The 22,305-nt window shown below is 43.0% G+C and overlaps 2 protein-coding genes across 3 annotated transcripts in view; both read left to right on the top strand.

The window, feature by feature from the left end:
* The window catches only part of Ift80 (intraflagellar transport 80), a 103,134-nt gene that overhangs the window by 25,991 nt on the left and 54,838 nt on the right, over positions 1-22,305 (top strand). For both annotated transcript variants that reach the window (XM_021157702.2, XM_021157703.2), the window contains exons 6-8: positions 9,453-9,562; positions 13,609-13,698; positions 15,030-15,167. In XM_021157702.2, coding sequence (XP_021013361.1) covers positions 9,453-9,562; positions 13,609-13,698; positions 15,030-15,167 — 338 coding nt within the window. The remainder of the gene's footprint in view (positions 1-9,452; positions 9,563-13,608; positions 13,699-15,029; positions 15,168-22,305) is intronic.
* On the top strand, positions 16,511-18,006 carry LOC110290860 (geranylgeranyl transferase type-2 subunit beta). Its single transcript, XM_021157705.2, has one exon. The coding sequence runs from the start codon at positions 16,697-16,699 to the stop codon at positions 17,690-17,692; it is 996 nt and encodes a 331-aa protein (XP_021013364.1). The 5' UTR covers positions 16,511-16,696; the 3' UTR covers positions 17,693-18,006.

Below are 22,305 nucleotides of genomic sequence, written 5' to 3'. Positions count from 1 at the left end.
TCAGTTATAAAGGAAGGGGGAGGGAACCCAATATCCCGCCAAGTAACTAAGGTCCAGTAGCAGGACGAATACGTGTGTGCCTCCAGGCAGCAAAGGCAGGTTCCAGCAGTAGGCGTGGCAGGACGAATGAGCAGGTAGCTCCACCCTTGAGCAAGCAGGTTCCAGGCTGGGGGAAGGGAGGCCACAGTATTTACAAGCAGGCCATAAGTGCATGGGGTAAGCCCGAAGGTACAAGCGCACCAAGTATTCTCTGGGAAGAGCATGTATCCTGCAACGGTAGGGGTTACGGCGCCGTTGCAGAGGTGGGAATAGGCTGGATGTACCTCATTTCCAATGAAGAGTTCCTGTACGGTAACCAACAGTTGTGTGTTAAGTCTGGGGAGAGAGGACTTAAGACCTGGCAGTCCAGTCGGCTCTCCTGCCAGCCATTGTGAAGCTGATGACAAGGTTGTTGCAAGCAAGCAGGATCAAGAGCGCTAGAGCCGCAGTTTCAGTGGATTCACAGGGTGTGGGGTGACCTTCCATCATTCTTGTGGCAGTTCATCTAGAAGTCTCCACTGCTGGGACCTCAACTTCTGTATCCTCTCTCTCCCGGCAGGCTTAACCTGGGAGTGGTATATCAACTTCCTGATCCCGTCCACCTTGACAGCCATAAGTGTGGTCAGGATTGTGGTGTGAGGCCCTTTCCAGCAAGGTTCCAGAGGCTTGTGGTTATGTCTCTTAACCCAGACTTTGTTACTTTGTTCAAAGCAGTGAGAGTTAGGGGAAGAAGCAGATTCATAAGCCTGGTGGATGGCAGCCAGAGTTGCTTCTGGACCCTAATCCTGGATTCCAAGGATTTTAAAAACTTATGTTGGTCATATTCAGCTAAGATAGCAGACTGGAGGTTAGGCAGCATGGGAGGGGGCCTCCAATATAGGATTTCAAAGGGGGAGGGGGAAATCTAAAGTATAGGGGATGTTCTCAGCCCTATATATGGCATAAGGTCAGAGAGACACCAAGTTACCATCAGGGGTCAATTTGGTCAAGGTCTCCTTCAGGGTCTGATTTATTCTCTCTACCTGCCCTGAACTCTGGGATCTGTATGCACAATGTAAGTTCCAATTGGTCCCCAGAACCTGTTCTAGAGACTGAGTTACCTGAGAGATGGAGTTCTGTTTTCTGGGCTGAAGTTTCTGGCGGCAAAGCAATTGCCCAAATAACAGAGTCCAAGTCCATTACCTCCACCCCTGCACACCCAGTTCCATCTGCGTAAAGCTGCTCCCATCTGTGAAGTAGATAGACTCCACATCTGGCCAGGGTATGTCAGTTAAGTCTGGCCTGGCATTCTGGGTGTGCCTGAGAACTGTGGAGCAACCATGCTGACTGCCTTGCCCTGTAACAAAAGAAAACAACGCACCCGAGAACCCTGAGTGGGGCAGGGGAGGAAGTGACTATCTGTGAGGAACTTGCTCGTTCCCTGTGAGAGGAGATTGCGATTTGTAGACGGTAGCCAGTGAGGCTGATTCTGACAGGTCCTTTGTTAATGAGGGTAGGATTTAAGAGAAGCATTGATGTGGCCATTGGGGGAGGGTGGGGCATAGTTGTAGGAGGGGGCTGAGCAGGGTGGGTACCCTGTAAGAGATAGAGGGCCAGAGGAAGAAGAGATTCTGGTGGAGCATTATAGAGTTTGAGTTCTTAGGTATCTTTGGGGGAAATGGAAATGTGTTGAAGATCAGAAATAAAGGCTAAAATTTAACTTGGGAGTAGTTACATAGGTAAAGATAAAGTCATGCGGAAGTGGGGAGGTAGCAGAGGGTAGAACCTGAGGAAACAAATGCTGTTATTTTAGTTTTTGTTTTGTTTTTTATCTTGACCCAATGACACATATAAGTGAGTTGCTTTGCTGGAATGAGGCCCACTTGATTATCTGTCTTTTGCAAGTAGAGTGAAAGCAAAATGTGGTTTGTTTTTAATTTAATTTAGTTTTATTTACTCACTTTACATTCTGCTTACTGCCCCCTCCTGGTCACCCCTCACACATTTCTTGCCCCCTCCCCTTCTCCTCTGAGCTGGGGCAGGGGGTTGTGCTGGGTATCCCCCCATCCTGGTATTTTAAGTCTCTGTGAGGCTCAGCGCTTCCTTTCCCACTGAGGCCAGACAAGGCAGCCCATCTAGAAGAACATATCCCACATTCAGGCAACAGCTTTTGGCATAGCACAACCCACCCCCCACCCCCGGTTCCAGTTGTTTGAGACCCCCATAAAAACCAAGTTGCACATCCAGATGAGTGGAAATGTGATTATTTTGACAGGATCTTGCAGAGTGACCCGCTTGTCTGAAGGCACGGTGTAGGCCACTGTTGCTTAGCTGGCAAATTAGTTCTTGAGTGCTTTCTACTGTGAAGAGCAAAGAAGCGAATGTTGACAATCAGTTTACAAAGCCTTTGCTAGTGCACTGGTTAACAGGGACTGTTCAGTTAGTGCTAGGCTCCATTTTACGTATTTCTATCCACTCTGTAAATCCATATTAAAATCTAGGCAAAGACAGCCACTGTATCACATTAGCGAGTATTTTGTTTCTAATACATCTTTTAGTAACAGAAAAACAACACTTTTAGGGGATACTGTTATGGTATGAATGTGAAAAACATGGTACGTTTGACCAGGTACTTCCTTAAAACAATGGAAATACATTTTCTCAACTCCTCTGTGGTTTAAAATGCTTTCAAGGGTTGAAAGAATTTAGATAATTTGTTTTACAGAGAGATAAGGGTCTGACATTTAACACAACCCCAGGTGCATGTGGTTTCTTAAAAAATGTCAAAAAGATCACATGACTTTAGTGTACTAAGTCAGAAAAACAAGATCTTGAGTGTTTTAACTGAAATGGAGCATAAAAATTTTTTTAACAAAAGCCAGAATTTATTACAAAATGATTATGTATTTCTATTTTTGTTAATGATAGAATTAATAACATCTTGTTACATACCTTACTAAATTCTTATTTTAAAATAACTCCATCTGGGCCTAAATGTATTCTTGTTCTACTCTGCAAACTGAAGTAGTACAACATGGATTGTGCTTTACTTGTTTGTTTTGTGACAGCGTCTTGATGGAGAGCCCTGGCTGGCCTTGAACTTGGAACAGACCCTTGCTACACTCTTAAGTGTTTAGCTCACACACAGGCACTACCACACCTGGCTAACTCATGCTTTAATATGTATGTTTGTAACAGTGGTTTAATATTATGAATTTGTCTCAAATGCTAGTAAGAGAGACTTATCATGAATCATTTTCTCTGTAAAGCTGTTCATCTGCCTAAATAAATGCTGCCCATCCAAAGCACCCACACCTTAGCTAATATCTGCTTGACGGAATGTGGTTTAAAGGCTTGTTTGTAACAAAGAAACTACATGTTTCACTTTCTCAGCCTACTTTGTTTTATTCTCTAAGTCACCTTTCTGAAGCACTATTACTATTTAAAAAACTACAGGCAGGAAATAAATTGTCTCCCTGTCCTCACATGGTGGGTGAGTATTCGGAAGGAAGGTTTGTAAACCAGGAAATGGTGATACAGCCACCTTAAGAGGCCCTCAGCTCAAATGCAAGGGAGGAGGAGGGTGAACACATCCCAGATCCACATCCTACAGCACAGCTAAAGGCCCAGAGTCACATCCTGTGCAACTCAATGGGAGCTGGCACTACAGAATTATTTCTGTATACAATTCAGCAAAGTGTACTCCTACTGACAGTTGTGAGTATATGATAATTTATAAATTAAAATATATTAATTTCCCCTTTGCACAAAATATAAGTATAATGATGGAAATTAGAAAGCTCATACTAGTTGTCTATAATTCTAACTACATTCTTTGTTTTAATTTAAATGTTTTGAGAATTTTATACATGAGTATAGTGTATTTGCTTCATTTCTTCCCTGATCATCTACCTTCTCCTACTCCTCCCACGCCCCCTCCCTTGAAGTCACGACCTGTTCTGTAATTATTCTTAGTTTTGTTTTTTACGTTTTGTTTCTAACAGTGTCTCACTGTACACCATTGGCTGATATCAAACTCAATATGTAGATCCAGCTGGCCTTGAACTCACAGAGATCTACCTGCCTGTAACTTCAGAGTCCTGGTAATAAAGGCATGCATCGCCCCCATGTGTGATGTTGTTGCTGTGTGTATACAAAATGTACTGTTGTGTTTGTACACAGCCTACTGAGTTCCTTTAGGATTGCCTATATGCCATCACTCCAGACTGCATAACTATCAGAGGCTCCTTTCTGCAGAAAATGTATTTTTCCTCTCAACAGCCATTGTCCGTCTTGTAGCTCTTCATTTAGGGGTGGGGTGTGATGAAATTTTTCCTCATCCACATTGGCATGTGGACTGGTTGGTATACAGGTGTAGACTACCATACTGTTTAGACTTCATGGCTGCAGTCATGTCTAGAAGACAGTATTGTACACCAGGTGTCCTGATCCTCTGGCCCTTACCTTCTTTCTAACTCCTCTTCTCTAATTTTGTCTTGGCTTTTGTCCTTTTTTAAAAATTTTTTATTATATATTTTCTTTATTTACATTTCAGATGTTATTCCCTTTCCTGGTTTCTCTTCTGACAACCCCTATCCCCATCCCCTCCCCCTGCTTCTTTAAGGGTGTTCCCCCACTCACTCACCTACTCCTGCTTCTCCAGCCTGGCATTCCCCTACACTGGGGCATTGAGCCTTCACAGGACCAAGGGCCTCTCCTCCCATTGATGCCAGACAAGGCCATCCTCTGCTACATATGCGGCTGGAGCCATGGGTCCCTTCATGTGTACTCTTTGGTTGGTGGTTTAGTCCCTCTCTGGGAACTCTGGGGGTACTAGTTGTTGATATTGTTTTTCTTTCTATGGAGTTGCAAGCCCCTTGAGCTCCTTCAGTCCTTTCTCTAACTCCTCCATTGGGGACCCTGTACTCAGTCCAATGGATGGCTGTGAGTATCCACCTCTGTATTTGTCAGGCACTGGCAGAGCCTCTCAGGAGACAGCTATCTCAGGCTCCTGTCAGCAAGCACTTGTTGGCATCCACAATAGTGTCTGGGTTTGGTGTCTTTATATGGGCTGGGTCTCCAGGTGGGGCACTCTCTGGATGGCCTTTCCTTCAATCTCTGCCCCACACTTTGTCCCTGTATCTCCTCCCAGGGCCGTTGTCTTAGTGTTACTATTGCTTTGATGAAACACCACAGCCAAAAAAGCAAGAGGAGGAAAGGGTTCATTTGGCTTACACTTCCACAGCACTGTTTGTCATGAAAGGAAGTCAGGACAGGGACTTGCACACCGTAGGAACCTGGGGGCAGGAGTTGATGCAGAGGCCATGGAGAGATGCTTACTGGTTTGTTCCCCTTGGGTGTCTGAGCCTGATTTCTTATAGAAGCCCAGGGATGGCACCACCCCAAATGGGCTGAGACCTTCCTTCCACTTAAGTCAGTAATTAAGAAAATATCTTACAGGCTACGTACAGCCCATCTTGTTTTCTCAGTCAAGACTCCCTTCTTTCTGATAACTCTAGCTTGTGTCAAGTTGACATAAAACTAGCCAGGATAGGCACAGTGTAGAAGACTGTGCTGTAGATGTACCAACTGGGACCTGGCACCCCATGGTTCTTTATTCTCTGCATTCTGACCCTCTGTGGATCTCTGAAGTCGCTTTCATCTGCTGCAAAAAGAAGCTTCTCTGCTGAGGGGAGAGAGCTGCACTTGTCTGGCTGGCACTGCTAACCAACTGCCTTCTAACTCCTGAGTCGCTGGCTGAGCTTTTCCCTGCCAGTCTTTACCTTGAAGGACATTTGGAGTCGCTGAAGTTTGGGTTTACGTCCTTTAGGGAGCTTGTTAGAGTTGAAGGTTGCATTTGAAGGTGGTTTGTTTTGTTTTGTTTTGCCTGGCAGGGACTACTGTTAACCACAGATAACTACAGTCCTATTATGATTCTCCTGCCTCAACCTCCTGACTGCTAGATTCCAGACACGAGCCTATTCAGCCTGGCTAGCATTTGCTGTTGAGCCCCAGGCCTGCTCCAGGCTCCCTAGAGAATATTCTTATAAGGACAGACAGAGGAGGTGCAGGGTTTGAGTTTGATCACCAATTAGGCCTAGGTTCATGGGTTGGTGTATATAGAGAGAAGCCTGGGTGCTGTTGACTAAACAGGATGATTAGAGACTTGATGACATTAAATGAAAACTGTGGAGCCATCCTGAAGAGTTGGTATGGTCGAGGTGTAAGCTAGACTGTCCAACCTCTGCGAGCCATCAACACTTGTTCATTCATGTACTTATTTGGGGGAAAATGGACAAAATAAACGGTAATGGTAATTTGTTTTAGTGAATTTCACTTTCTGTTGACTGTAGCATGTTGAATTTTCTCTCCAAATACGTAATTAAATCTTATTGATTGCCCAATGTTAGGCTGGAACCCTGCTCGTTCCTTGAACAAGCTGGCAAGCCCCATCTACCCTCCTCCCCCCAACCCCGCCTGCACAGAAAGAAACACTACCTCCCATCTGCTTGGAGAAAACTCAGGTTAACATGTTCTTACTCCCTATCTCTGAGTATCTGGCAACCCACTCAAGAGGGCCCGCCCAGGGGCTCAGGTTTTGACCAGGCACAATCCCAGCTCCTAGCTGGCACACCATCACTCCTCACCTAAACTCTATAAAAATCTCCTTACTTCAGCCTGGATGTGTGACTTCACTGACCTCCACTGTGAGATCAGTGAACCCACCCAAGAGCTGCCTCCTAATAAACCTGCCTTTATCTACTTTTAATCTGGTCTAAATCTGGCCTATATCTGCATCACAGAGGAAGAGAAAATGCCTGTCACCTATGAATCAGCAAATTCAGATTTTATTTTCCTGGGACTTTAAATTTCTTGAACATTCACTCATTCATTCATTCATTTTTTTTTTTTTTTCATAGAAGCCAATTGCTGTAACAGTCTGATTTTAGACAGTTTTCAAAGGCTTGGTTTTATAATTAAAAATGGATTAATGTTTCATAGATTATATAACCCTGATAATTTTTCTAATGAATAGGTAGCTAGGCTAAGGTAAGGGGATTACAAATTATTTATTAGTAGTTAACCAGTGGTCTCTCTCTCTCTCTCTCTCTCTCTCTCATAAAGCCTTAGTATGTGACCTAGACTAGCTTATCACTCACTGTGTGGTCCAGCATCTGTCTGTCTGTCTGTCTGTCTATCGATCTGTCTATCTGTCTATTTGATAAAGCCATGGTTTGTGACCTAGACTATCACTCACTATGTGGTCCAGCATAGCCTCCAATTTGTAATCTTTCTGTGTTGGCCTTGTGAGTGCTATGATTATAGGTGTGTACCACTTACTTGGTTATTATACTTATTATACTTATTTCTTAAAATGAAGGCCACATAAATCATAGCTTCTAGAAGATAGTAGGTAGCCCAGGGTTAAGAAATTCTGTCCTTGCCAAGCATGGTGGTGCATGTACACCTCTAATGTTAGCACTTGGGATACAGATGTAGGAGAATCAGGAGTTCAAGGCCAGCCTGACTATATTGCAAGGTCCTGCGTCATGAAAAAGTGGAGTAGGATGGAAAGATAGCTCTTTCTGAACACCCACTTTCTATTCTTAGCACCCACATGGTGGCTCACAACTCTCTTACCTCCACACCCAGGGAACCTGACACCTCTTCTGGCCTCTGTGGGTTCCAGGCATGCATGTAGTACACAGACATAATCCATGGAGGCAAAATACTTATATACATAAAACCAAAGTCAATAAATCTTTTTTAAAAAGGAAGGATGGAAAGAAACAAAGTACTGTCCCTAAATGTAACTGAGTTTAAAGAATACTATGTAAATTCTTGTCAGAAACTAACGTGATTTGTGATAGATGTGTTTGACTGTTGCTGTGTCAGAACATTTGTCATGAACAAGGGAGGAAGGCTTTCTTTGTACTCAAAATTCAGAGAACTTAGTCCATCATGACATCAGTGACCTGAAGAAGCAGAACAATTAACATCATGGCAAGTGAAGGAATAGAGAGAGATGGGGCTGGGGGACTCAGGGCCCTGACTGATACACTTCCTGTAGCTAGGCCTACCTCCTCTAGTGTTCAGAATCTCCCGTAATAGTGCTGCGAGCTGAGGCCTTGCCTTCCACAGTGAGCATTTCACACTCAAACTGTACACATACATGTACTTTCCTGTTTGCAGTGTCACCACCATCCTGGCTATAGGCACCACATCTGACAAACTGCAGAACCTGTCCTCCTCTGAGAGTCTTTAATCTAAGAAGTCATAGGATTGAGGACAGGGAGATGGCTCCTTAGGCAAATTGCTTGTCACACAAGGGAAAGAGCTGATTCTTGTCCCTAGCACCCACACAGAAAAGCTGGGGTGGTGGTGCACCCCTGTAATCCCATCACTGGGGGGGGGCAGAGGCAGGAACTCCATGGGACTTTCTGGCCAGCCAACCTAGCCAAATTGATGAGCTCCATGACCAGTGAAAGACTGTGTCTTAGTCTTGGAAAACACAGTAGAGAGTGATAGCAATGGACTCTCAGTGTATATTTATGTAAGATATACCAGCCTGGTGCGGGTGAATGCTCTTACTCCCACACCAGGGAGGTAGAGGCAGGTGAATCTCGTGAGTTGGAGGCCAGCCTGGTCTACAGAGTGAGCTCCAGGACAGTCAGGGCACTATAGAGAAACCCTAAAGCCTCTGGGTTTGTGTGTGTGTGTGTGTGTGTGTGTGTGTGTGTGTGTGTGTTTAAATTTACACATGAAAAGATATGCTTTTGGAAAGGTGGGTCACATTTGTAATCCCAGTGGGAAAGAAAGTCAGGCAGGAAGCTTGTGAGGCCAGCCCGAGTTACCCTGCAAGATCCTTTCTCAAACAAACAAAACCAAAACAACAATGTCAAACATAGAAACACGAAATACAGTGTGTCAGTGGCTCACAGTAGACCTTTAATGCTTTCATTTTGAAATTATTAGATTAGTTTGTCTTTCTGTCTCCAACTGTTCTGTGGTATGAAAGGACCACTGACAGAGAGTGAAAATAACTCAGCTTATTTGTCATCCGTGGGGTCTCTCTGTAGCTCAGGCTGACCTAGAATTTAGGATTTTCCTGCCTCCCTAGTATTTGGATTGCAGGCCAGTGTCACCTTTCCAAGATCTTGACCCTCTTTTTTTTGTTGTTGTTGTTTTGTTTTTGTTTTTGTTTTTGTTTTTTGTTTTTTTCGAGACAGGTTTCTCTGTGTAGCCCTGGCTGTCCTGGAACTCACTTTGTAGGTCAGGCTGGCCTCTAACTCAGAAATCCCAAGTGACTCTGCCTCCCAAGTGCTGGGGTTAAAGGCGTGCGCCACCATCGCCCGGCTTAATCTTGACCCTCTTAACATTCTTTTTTAAAGACATGAAAATATGTTTATCATTTTCCCTTTCTTTTTTTACAGGAACACCAGTGTATTCAGTAGCCTGGGGCCCTGATTCGGAAAAGGTTCTTTATACAGCAGGCAAACAGCTCATCATTAAACCTCTTCAACCAAATGCTAAAGTTTTACAGGTACATCTCAGTAGTTATCTGGCTCTCTGTCTCTGCTGAGCCGGGTGCTTCTTGCAGTTTCCTGTTTTCTGGTTAGTCTCCTTAAACTCTGGAGAGCTTTGAGTTTTCAGGCTTATCAGACTTTACTATAGATAAGGGAATGTCTTTCTGCTTGTGTTTCCCCAAAGACTCACTTTCCCGGTACTTGAGCTCCTGTTCCTGTAGTTACTCAGGCAGGTGTTTTGAGTTCCTGAGCTGTCATGTGATTCAGCACAACTGAGAGGCCTTGCTTTACAGAGCCAGTCTCGTGCGTGGGCTTGTGAAACTCTTTAGAGTGCTGATTGGTTTTTAATCATCCTTTTCATCTGTTTGCACACTTGTGTTTTCTCAAAGGGCTGGCTTTGGTTTCTTTCAGAACGGTGGAGCAGTCACTGTTAGACTTAGAACCAGTTATGTGCATATAACTTGAATAGTATGGAGAGCATTTGGCTTAAGGGTAGATGTGGAGCTGACATTTGCTTGTGTGCTATTCAGAAGAGAGGAATAGTTATTAGGAGCTAAATCATAAAGAATAGATGGGAGGTAATCCTAAACCCAGGGAGTAGAAAAAAATTGGTTACTCAAAACTGTGTGAGAGAGGGGTAAAGGGAACCACACAAAAGCCAAGAAACAGCAAGAGCTGTTAAGGAAGGTCAGGCCACATAAAAGGCAGACTTTTAAACCAGTATGCAAGATTTGGTTATTGAATTCTAGCACTGAAAGACAGAAGGATTTCTCTCATGTGTTGATAATGACAGTGGAGCCTGACTTTTGTTTGTCTTATTTACTTTCCTGTGACTGTGATAATACACTATGATCAAGGCATCTTAGAGTGTTTACTGCTCCGTTGTTGCTGTGAACCTAGGCCTCCCAGGACCTAAAAATGAGGTGGACTAAAGTCTCATTCATGCAGTAGCCAAGTTTACTCAGAGCATCAACTCTGTGTGTTAAGAAGAGTCACATGAGTAAAGTGTGCAATCACAAGAAGGAGCTGCATGTGGCCAGAACATGTTTTCTCATAGAGGCATATGAATAACAACAGCCAGAGTAGACGCACTCCTGTCTGACACGCCTGGCAGGAGCATGAACACACTTCCCAAGAAGAACTCTGTGTCTTGAACAAACCGAGGCCAAGAGATGCTTGTCTTGTTTTCCTGGAGTTTCCTCACAAGCACTTAGAATTCTCACATGGCTGCATTCTTGGACTGTGTTCCCACATTGTAAGAAAGGGTTTATTTGAGGCTTACAGTTTCAGACGGTTAGAGTCCACGTCTGTCATGGTGGGGAGCATGGCAACCCACAGGCAGGCAGGCCGGCAGGCAGGCCTGGCCCTGGAACAGTAGGTGGGAGCTCATGTCATTATCTGCAAGGAGGAGGCAGAGAAAGACACTGGGAATGTTGAAAGACTTTTGAAGCCTCAAAGCCGTACTTCAGCAACACCTCTTAATCCTTCCCAGACAGTTCCACCAATTAGGGACCAAGTATTCAAACTTACGAGCCTATAGAGGCCATTCTTATTCCTCTCACTGGCCCCCATAGGCTCATGATCATATCATAATACATTTAGTCCAACTTTAATAGTCATAGTATTTCATTTCACAGTATTAAAGTCAAAGTACAAAGTCTCTTCTGAGATTCAAGGCAATCTTTTAAGTATAACTCCTTATAAAATCAAAAAGCAAGTTATATACTTCCAACATAACGATGATACAAAATATTTATTACCATTCTAAAAGTTGTCAGAGGCCTTAGATAGTTCAGTCCTTCCAGCTTTGCTTGCTGCGACACAATTGTCCCTTTTGGGCTGGCTCCAGTCCTTGTATGCAGCTGTCCTTGGCAAATGTCTCATGGCGCTGGCATCTTCAAAGTCTTGGAGACTCCAAGCAAACCAGGCTTCACTGTCACAGCATTACGCAACAGCCTCTCAGGCCTCCATACAGTCTCTGCCACATCCCTGGCCTCAGCACCTCCCTTTAACCATAGGAGAAGACTCTACAACCCCTTTACCCATGTATCTTTCATAACTCTAAAGCCAGAACCATGTGGACGATCCTGCCAAGTTTGACTGCTCATTTAAACCCTGACAGCTTAGGAGTGAGGCGCTGGGTCACTTCACTTGCTTACCTCTGTGTGATGACAAAGTGTTTGACTCTCGTTACCTTGGTCTTCTTGTCTACACAACACCTATTCACTAGGATTGCTGTGAGGGTTACTGTCTGGTGTGAAGTAAGCACTTGCTACAGAGTAGGTGTTACTGATTTTGTTATGTTATTATGAATTAGTATACCTTCTTTCCCGTTTAATAAGCTAGAGAGTTCAGGGAAAAAAAAAAAAGCTGGGCAGTGGTGGCTCATGCCTTTAATCCCAGTACTCGGGAGGCAGAGGCATAAGCAGAGGCATGTGGATCTCTGAGTTTGAGGCCAGCCTGATCTACAGAGTGAGTTACAGGACAGCCAGGACTACACAGAGAATCCCTGTCTCGAAAAAAAAAAAATAAACAAAACAAAACAAAAAGATGTAAGAAGAGTGGGTTTGGCTGGAGCACTGGCTCAGCCATTAAGAGCACTGACTGCCCTTCCAGGGTACTCAGATTAAATTTGTACCACCCACATGGCTCACACTGTTTGTAACTCCAGTTCTATGAAAGTTGGCACCCTTGTCTGGCCTCCACATTTACCAGGCATACATGTGGTACCTAGACATAAATACACATACAATACTAAAATTTTAAAAAGATGTAAGGAATTTGGTGGTGGGGATTGACAGGTGTGAGTGTTTTAAGAAGCATTACTTTGGGGGCTGGAATCCCCCCACCCCAGCACCTACACTGCAGCTAGGAACTGAGTGTAACTCTAGTTCCTGTGGATTTGATGCCCTCCTCTGGCCTCTGTGGTACTACACACATGTAATCTACATACATACATGCAGCCAATTGAACACATAAACTTTTTTTCTTTTAAAAAGCATCAGTTTCAGAAGTTGGATAGATGGAGATTTCAAGCAATAAAGAGATCAAGGAAACTTTGATGGCCTATATTTCTGTATAGACTGTGCATGCTATCTCTGTGTCTATCATTTATCCATCTGCCTATAATCTTTATGTCTGTCTACTAATTATTTATATCAATTATTAAGAAAATTCATTTAATTTTATAGTGCTATAAGATTAATTGGATTTTATATTGCTATAAAATTAATAACCTAATTTTATAAAGCACAGGTTTGCCTTATAAATGCTACTCTTATAAAGGCATATTTTTAACTGAGGCTCCTTCTTCTCAGATGACTCTAGCTGTGTTAAGCTGACAAAAAACTAACCAGTAAATCTGCAATGAAATTAGACAGCAAGAACAGGAATGTAAAATCTTTTCATTTATACATTTGGTTTATAGTCATGTGAGTTAAGACATCTGTAATTAGGAGATTTAAAGTCAGCTGATATTGTAGATTATACAACATTAATTCTAGTTTTTAAAAAAAGATTTATTTATTTATTTATTTATTATATGTAAGTACACTGTAGCTGTCTTCAGACACACCAGAAGAGGGCATCAGATCTCATTACAGATGGTTGTGAGCCACCATGTGGTTGCTGGGATTTGAACTCAGAACCTCCAGAAGAGCAGTTGGGGTTCTTAACCACTGAGCCATCTCTCCAGCCCTTTATTTCAGTTTTTAATGCTAACACCAATCTTGAAACAATCTATCAACAAACAGTTCCCATCTGGAGTTCAGGCAACTGAGCAAGTTCATAGGATGTGAGCTATAATAAAGTGGTGCCATGTTGCTGGGTGCTATCCTTGATGCAAATTGCAGTGAAGTAAATGAGGAACTGTACAGTGGCTGTGGAAGGAAGAGAAGAATCTGTGGAAGGTTGCGACAGGGCCAAGGTGAGCAACACAGTGAGACCCTCAGCTCTTAATAAATAATAAATAAATAATAGGAAAAGGACCCAGAAAAAGGATTTCTTTTCATAGAAAATATATTTCACTTTTAAAGTTTTAAGAAATGTCTTTTTTCCCCCTTAGTGGAAAGCCCATGATGGCATCATTTTAAAAGTCGACTGGAACTCAGTGAATGACCTTATTTTATCTGCGGGTGAAGACTGTAAGTATAAGGTATGTGTCTTAGCTTCATTTCCTGCTGCTGTGATACAGAACCCTGCAGAAGCAGCTTTAAGAGAGAAGTTGTCTGTTGCCTTCCAGTTGCAGGTTTCAGTCCATCATTGCAGGACAGTCAGGGCAGGGGCTGGAAGCAGCCAGTCATGGCAGCAGGCAAGAGCAGAGGGCTGAGTGTGCCCAGACCTTTACTTGGTGCATCTTTTCACTGCTCACAGTCTAGGGAATCGTACTGCCCACAAGACAGAGCCTCACAGATAGGTCGCTATGCCAACCTGCTAGACCCTCCCTCACTGAGACTCTATTCCCACCTATTGTGTCAAGTTGACAAATAAAACTGACCATCATAGCATATAGTGTTTAGACTTACTATTGGCTTAAAATAATGAAATTTGGGGAAACTGTTTGGCTTACAATAGCATATAAAACTATCTTTTAGTCTTTTACCTGTGATAATTGAACAGATTGTTTTCCAGCTTTAAATGCTATTTAAGGTTCTCATAATAAAATTTTGATTTAATAAGCAACAGCAACATCTAGATTCAGCTCTTGTCTGTGTGTGTTTCAACTTAAATCAGTTCATTTCTTCTTTTTTTTTTTTTTTTAAAGATTTATTGTTATATGTAACTACACTGTAGCTGTCTTCAGACATACCAGAAGAGGGCATCAGATCCCATTACAGGTGGTTGTGAGCCACCATGTGGCTGCTGGGATTTGAACTCAGGACCTTGGGAAGAGCAGTCAGTGCTCTTAACTGCTGAGCCATCTTTCCAGCCCCCAGTTCATTTCTGGATTCACATATTTTTTTAAAATCAACCTCCTAACTTCCTAAGTATTGGTCTATTTCAGAATAAAATAATTTATGGATACAAAGATGTTTTCCCCTTTCTGCAGAGCTGGGATCGTAGATAATTAGGCAAAGGCTCCCCCTACTGAGGTCTATCCCCTGCTCCAACAGTGGCGTTTACTGTCACTGTAGTTACAGGGACTTTAGTTGAAATGAATTATTAAAGAAAGCCAATAGAAATCCCATTTGGCAGAAAGAAATTATAGAAAATACCAACCCTCACCAGATTTTACTACAAAATTTAAAGCACTTAAGATGGGCAGATGTAATGTTTAACCCAGGTTTAGTAATGTTCTGAAATGCTTTCTGTTTGAGACCTGGGCGTTTCCAGGAATATTGCTTTGTCCTCCTTGTGTGATGGTAAAGTCTGGTTGCTAATTCTATATGGTTATGATTCCGAGTCTTCACTTGATATCTTATTGGAGGACAGACTTTTTGTAGTAATGTGGAGATGATAAAAGCCTTTACAACTTTGATTTTATAGGTTTGGGATAGTTATGGCCGCGTGCTGTACGGCTCCCAGCCTCATGAGCACCCCATCACCTCAGTGGCCTGGGCTCCAGATGGGGAGTTATTTGCCGTTGGATCGTTTCATACGTTACGCTTGTGTGATAAAACTGGGGTAAGTTTCAGTCAGAGGCATACTCCGCACATGGTGATGTACCGCACAGTGCTCACTCACTCACTCACCTAGCGAGCACTTTGAAACGCTCTCATTGAAAACGTTTGATACAACCTCTCTGAGTTATCAGTTCCTAATTTGTGAGGTGAGGCGGTGTGCAACTGAAGAGTTGACATATTCTCTATTATTTATCTTTTTGGAAATATTTTTCTTGAGCATGATTCTGAAGGATCGTAAAACAGTTTAACTATTCCAATTTATACCCACTTATTATGGAACACAGAACTTTAAATGGTATTTTTGGTATCAATATGTTTCATATAAAATTGTAGTCACATATTTGTAAGGAATTAATAGTAAATTTAAAAGTTAATTTTAGTGCCAGTGTTTAAATGTAAAAGTTAATTTTAGTGCTAGTATTTGGAAAGCAGAGGCAGAAAGATCTCTCTGAGTTCAAGGCCAGCTAGTGTACATAGCAAGTTCCAGCCAGGAACAGTGAGACCCTGTTTCAAAAAAATAAGCCAGCAAACTGTTCTCTAGAAACCCCCAAAGCATATGTATTTCCTTCTTAAGGACTGGTGTTTGGGAGCGGAGGTGGTTGGTGGTTAAGTGCCTGCTGCATAAGCCTGAGGACCTAAGCTTAGTTCTTCACGCACCTGTAAAAGCCAAGCACAGCGACACTTGTGCTCAGTACTGCTGGCTGGGTTCCTCGTGGCTCGTTAGGTATGTGCTTTAGCTGAATCGATAAGCTCTAGGTTCAGAGAGATCTTAATGTCAGCTTCTGTCTTCCAAACACATACACACACGTGTGTGCACACCTACGTGCACATGTGCACATACGCGCACAGATGCCATATGTGTATATAGCATGGCATGCATACACACACACACACACACACACACACACACAGAGCACACAAGCGAGCACACGAGTATTCGTGTTTGGATACAAGTACATCCTGTGTTTAGAGCAGAATTCTTTGCTGGCAGATGCCAAGCTCAGTAACTTTGACCCATTGTTCTCAAAGAGTGAATTTTTTATTAAAGTGCTCCAAAAACAGAGCATGATAATGGCTGGAAGAGTTTGAGCTGTTGTTAGCTTCTGTCACTGTAACAGAATGGATGAGGAACTCGGCTCGTAGAATAACAGATTTATTTTGACTCTTGGAAGTTCCAGTCCAGAACATTTGTTTCCATGCCTTTGGGCATGTGGGAAGCAGCGTTAGGCAGCTGTGTGTGGCAGAGGAAGTCAGGAAGTGAGGGAGGAAGAGCACAGGCAGGCCCCATAGTCCCCTCTAGGGATGTCCAAGTGCTGAGTGCAGAAAGACTTCTTCTTCATTGCCCTACCTTCTATAGCTTCTACTGTCTCCTAAAGGCGTTGTCCTGAAGACTGCTCAATCCATTAACAGGCGTCGGGGGACACTGAAGGTCTGACCTGTAGCAATGGGATGCTTTGGGACTGTTCTTAACCCTCATGGTTAAGAGCAGTTAATTGTTAAAATTAGCTCACAGGTTTTCGGCGGTCGGACATGGGCACACAGCAGAAAGACGTTACTATAAAGTCAGATGCGCCTGACACCCTGTTGCTGGAGAAGCATGCCGATTATATTGCCTCCTATGGCTCAAAGAAAGACGATTATGAATACTGCATGTCTGAATACCTGAGAATGAGCGGCGTCTACTGGGGCCTGACTGTGATGGACCTCATGGGACAGCTTCATCGCATGAACAGAGAAGAAATCCTGGTGTTTATCAAGTCGTGCCAGCATGAGTGTGGGGGAATAAGTGCTAGCATTGGGCACGACCCCCACCTTCTGTACACGCTCAGTGCTGTCCAGATTCTTACTCTGTATGACAGTGTTCATGTTATCAACGTAGATAAGGTTGTGGCCTATGTTCAGAGCCTACAGAAAGAAGATGGCTCCTTTGCTGGAGACATTTGGGGAGAAATTGATACAAGATTCTCATTTTGTGCGGTGGCAACTTTGGCTCTTTTGGGCAAGCTTGATGCTATTAATGTGGAAAAGGCGATTGAGTTTGTTTTGTCCTGCATGAACTTTGATGGTGGATTTGGGTGCAGACCAGGCTCTGAATCTCACGCTGGGCAGATCTATTGTTGCACAGGATTCCTGGCCATAACTAGTCAGTTGCACCAAGTGAACTCCGACCTACTTGGTTGGTGGCTTTGTGAACGGCAGTTGCCCTCAGGCGGACTCAATGGAAGACCCGAGAAGTTACCAGATGTGTGCTACTCATGGTGGGTGTTGGCCTCCCTAAAGATCATCGGGAGACTTCACTGGATTGACAGAGAAAAGCTTCGAAGTTTCATCTTAGCGTGTCAAGATGAAGAGACGGGAGGATTTGCAGACAGACCAGGAGATATGGTGGATCCCTTCCACACCTTATTTGGCATTGCTGGCTTGTCTCTTCTGGGAGAAGAGCAGATCAAGCCTGTTAGCCCTGTCTTCTGCATGCCGGAAGAAGTGCTTCAGAGGGTGAATGTCCAGCCTGAACTAGTGAGCTAGTCAGGTGGGAACGATGCTCTAGTGTGCAATATGAATTGCTGTATTGGAGTGTTTATCAAACCTAGACGTGACTTAATATTTTGTATATCATATGCTAATGATAAATTATATAAGTATTGTAAAATAAATATGTTGTATTTAGATCTTTAGTCTTCTGAGTCCAGTTTTTGTTAGTCCTGTTTAGAGCTAGTATTTAACTGATGCCTCCCCGGGTCCTATTGTCATGTAACAATGATGGAAAGTGATTTCTGTTAATAAAAGTGATGAGTGAAACTCATGATTTAAATAAAGGTCAAAATCGAAAAAAAAAAAAATCAGCTCACAGTTGTTCTCTGGCTTCCCTTCTGTGAGTGCAAAGTTGATTAGTTAGAATTTTAGGACTTTATAAATGGCCTATAGCTCTTGTGGTTGCTTGTTTTCCATCACAAAACATTTCAGCTTTGTTTCTGGCAGTAGAAGCTTGGAGATCTGGTGCTGTGACAAACATTCAGTCCCTTCCCCACAACTCCTAAAGAGTCTGCATCTGGTTGAGCGCTGGTCCCTCAGCCCTGAGCTAGTCACATCCTCACTCCTGTTTCCTTTCTCTTACTCACCTTTTTCCTCCCTCCTTCCTTTTTCCCAGCCCCCTCCCTTCTGCCCTTTCTTTTGGTAAGAGAAGGTCTTGCTGTGTAGCCCAGACTGTTTGAATGTTATCCTCCTCCTGCCTCCCAAGCACTGAGGTTCTAGCTGTCACCACCACGCCCAGCTTCACCTTTATCCTGGCCTGGAACATTCTCATTTCCATCTTATGCTTTGTGAATTATACATGTTTTTTAAGGCCTGTTTCTCAATTGACATTCATTTTTACCCTGTCATGGTATTTAAATCTGTTTCTACTTCTCACTTTGTTTTGCAGCTATACCATCAGGATGTTAGATCATCTAATCCCTTAAAAAATCCCTTAAAACCCTTTTTTTTTTTTTACTTTGTTTACTCATGTAAGGATCTTTACTTCACGTGTCTATCAGTGATTGTGTCTATGGAATATATACACTCATTTTTGTAATATGCTTTTATATTTTCTATGTTAGTTTTATGTATATTACTTTTGACTCTCTAGTTGATAGGACCCCATAGCTTAAGGATTATCTATACTTAAGTACAGTCACTATAATTTATTGAGTAAGTCAGCTTGTGTATAATCATTTTAATATGTCATTTGATTAAAATTTTAAAAAATTGATTTATGCAAATAACCAAATTCCACATTTACCTCATTTGTTACTATATCCTTTTTTAGACTTAATAATTCTGGAAAAGTAAACTGAATTGATTGAATATGTTATAATTTCTTAGAGATTTGAGACTAACATTTTAAATATATATTCTTTTATGTGATAGTCATCATATTATATATACTATTTATCAGACAGACGTTCCAGAAACTAGGCTTTAGATATTAAAACATATAAAGACTTGCATTCAAGTTGCCAGCAGTCTAGTAGAGAATCAGATTATAAGACTTACATAGAACAGTCACTAAGTGGTACATGCGAGGTTTGTTAAGCTCTGTGAAGATGTGGAGAAGGCTAATTCTCCCTGCGGGACATTGATTGGAAAACTGAGGCTTGGTGAATAAGTAGTTCTCCAAGGAGACAAGGTTCAGGCAAGAGGAATCGCTCGTGTCTCCAAATGTGAAAGAGTACGGCAGTTTTTGTGTAGTCAGTAGACCTTGCATAGGATATTATCAGGGGTTGATATAGGACAAGCTATTCACCAAACATGCCTGCTATGGCTGTATGGAAGAGGATAGTTTAGACCTTGAAGATGTAATGCTTTTCTGTGCAACCCTCAGGGATTGCTGCAGAGTGAGAAAGACAAGGCTAAGATCAGAGTGTCTTTCTCCTGCAGCCAGAGAACCTCTGGCAAAGTGAAGTTGAAAGCCAGCATGGTGTGCTAGTGTCTGTAAAGCATCAGGATAGAGGAAGTAACACACTGGGACTCAAATATTGGAAGTACTGCGGTGATAGCAAAGTAACAATGATCTAGGGAACGGTAAGCCAAGCCAAGGCACAGGGTCATAGGCTACAAGACAGAGCTTAGCACATGCAGCAGTCTGGACTCTAGTGGGGGGACAATGGTGAGTTACTGATTTTTTTTTTTTAAAGATTTATTTTATTATATGTAAGTACACTGTAGCTGTCTCAGACACTCCAGAAGAGGGCGCCAGATCTCGTTACGGATGGTTGTGAGCCACCATGTGGTTGCTGGGATTTGAACTCTGGACCTTCAGAAGAGCAGTCGGGTGCTCTTACCCACCATCTCACCAGCCCGAGTTACTGATTTTTAGAAGTGACCTTTAAGAGATTGGGCATTTTGAAAGAGAGTGTACTCTGAGGAACAGATTAGAAACGAGACAGAACAGAAGCAGGGTGCCTAGGCTGTTGGTCTGAGTAATGGGGTAGTGAGGAGAGCTGCCAAGGATTGCTTCAGGAGAGACGGCTTTGCTATTTGGGAAGAGCCATGAATTCCTTAAAGATAACCCCCTAATATGACGTAAATTGAATATGACATAATATGACATAAATTACTCTAACCTTTTGTTATTTTGATTGATACTTTGTTTGAACATTACAATAATCAAGTTACCCAAATTTAGCATACATGAGTGCTCTTTGGGTATTTCTTAAAAGGTATGTTCTTGGGCTCTATATTTTAAATTTTATTTTATCTTTTACATTTATTTATTTACTTATATTTATTTATTTTTTTTATTTTTTGAGATGGGGCTTCTTTGTGTAGCCTTGGTTGTCCTGGAACTAGCTGTGTAGACCAGATTGGCATTGAACTCAAAGAAATACACCTACCTCTGCCTGCTGAGCTCCGGGATTAAAGGTGTATACCACTGCCTCCTGGCTATGAAATTTTTAAAAGGACTTTTTAAAAAATGATTTGTTTTTTATTTCATGTGCATTGGTGTTTTGTCTGTGTGAGGGTGCCAGATGTCCTGAAAGTGGACCTACAGACAGTTGTGAGCTGCTATGTATGTGCTTGAGCTTAGGTCTTCTGAAGAGGGACGAGCACTCTTAACTGCTTGAACCATCTCTCTAAGCCCCTTAAGAAGTATTTTCAAGTAGCCTACTAAGCCCAGTTTGTACTGTTCCTATACTGAGGGTTTGGGGGGCTGTCCTCTGCAGCATGGTCAACCTCCGGGGGCTCCATTCACAAAGAAAATGGACTCTCCCCGCCTAGAAGCATTGGTGTAAGTGGCTCCTTAGCTAAGAGTGGGAGTCCATGAGCCCTGCATTCAGGTTGGAGTGTCAGTTGGCTTGCTTTTGTGCAGACCTATCTTGTGTAGATAATCACAGTTGCCTTGTGCCCATTAATACAGTTGTCCAAGAAGGACTAGAAGACACTGTTGCACTCCAGTCTTCCCCAACTTTTGGCTCTTACAGTCTTTTTGTCCCCTATTTCACAACGGTCCGGAGCCTTTGGGGAAAGGAGTATTACACAGCTGTCCCGTTTGTGGCTGGGCACACCACAGACACTTTCTGAATGTTAGTTAACCAGTTGTGATTTTCAGCATTAACTGTATGAAGAAACTTCTCACAGGAGGTCTCAGAGCTGCACAAAAATAGTCAATGGGTCTAAAGATTTAGGGGCAGCTTGATGTCTGTTTAGTGGAATAATAGGCTTTCCACTAGGGCCCGTGAGTCCAGAACTGTGGGCTCCTTGGGGCCCTAATTGTAATGTGCTTAAGTGAAATCTTACTCTTAGGCTTAGACTCTTTCTTGTTCTGGTCATTTTTGTGTATGGGTTGCTTGAGCGTGCTCCTTGGTCTTGATACCTAGTTGTCAAGAATCCCCTTTCCCAGCTCTACCTCTTCATGATCTTATTTCCTATCAGAAGGAGGCTGGAAACTGCTGCTTTGTGGCTCTTAATGCAGACCATGGGCCCAGGGCAGCTTTTACAGTGCTGATTGGGAAGTACTTGCTGTGTGATTTTTTTTTTTTTTCCTCTCCTGGAGAAACACAAAACAAACATCTACTCACCCCAGATGACAGTGTAAACAGACCAAGGAAAGGATCCACTCAGGTCTGTGTTGCTTAGCCAGTGAGTTCACTGGAGTTACTTACAGGAGTGTGCTATGGGTGGTCCTTACTAGCTTGTCTTTGGTCCATGCATTTGTTTTCCTCCCTTCCCTTCCCTTGTCCCTGTTTAGGGATAAACTCTGGCCAGGGTTGTGCCCAACCTTTGTGGAGCTGGGACTTTGTGCATGTCTAACAAGCACTCGGCCACCTCAGCTCCAGCCCTGCTCTGAAGGGCAGTGTATAGATTCCTCAGCCCAGAGCTGCCTAGAGCAGTTGACTTTGATAGACACTGTGTACGCATGCTAAGTCTGTATAACATATACCTCAGGTTTTATCCTAGTATTATTCTAGCAAAATGAGGAATACGCAGCTGTGAGTAGGAAGCTGATTGGCACTTGTTCTGTTTTCCTAAAATGCATTGCCTGCAGCTCTTTAAGAATGTGAAAGGAAGCTTGGGCTTAATCGAAAAGGTCTGCCTGCCTGCCTGCCTGCCTGCCTGCCTGCCTGCCTGCCTGCCTGCCTGCCTGCCTGCCTGCCTGCCTT

The sequence above is a fragment of the Mus caroli genome, chromosome 3 (genome assembly GCF_900094665.2).
Source record: "Mus caroli chromosome 3, CAROLI_EIJ_v1.1, whole genome shotgun sequence".
Taxonomy (NCBI): Eukaryota; Metazoa; Chordata; class Mammalia; order Rodentia; family Muridae; genus Mus; species Mus caroli.
This window is presented reverse-complemented; position numbering and strand designations above follow the sequence as displayed.

Excerpts from the sequence above, each read along its gene's own strand:
- LOC110290860 (XM_021157705.2), top strand. The coding sequence starts at position 16,697 with ATGGGCACACAGCAGAAAGACGTTACTATAAAGTCAGATGCGCCTGAC.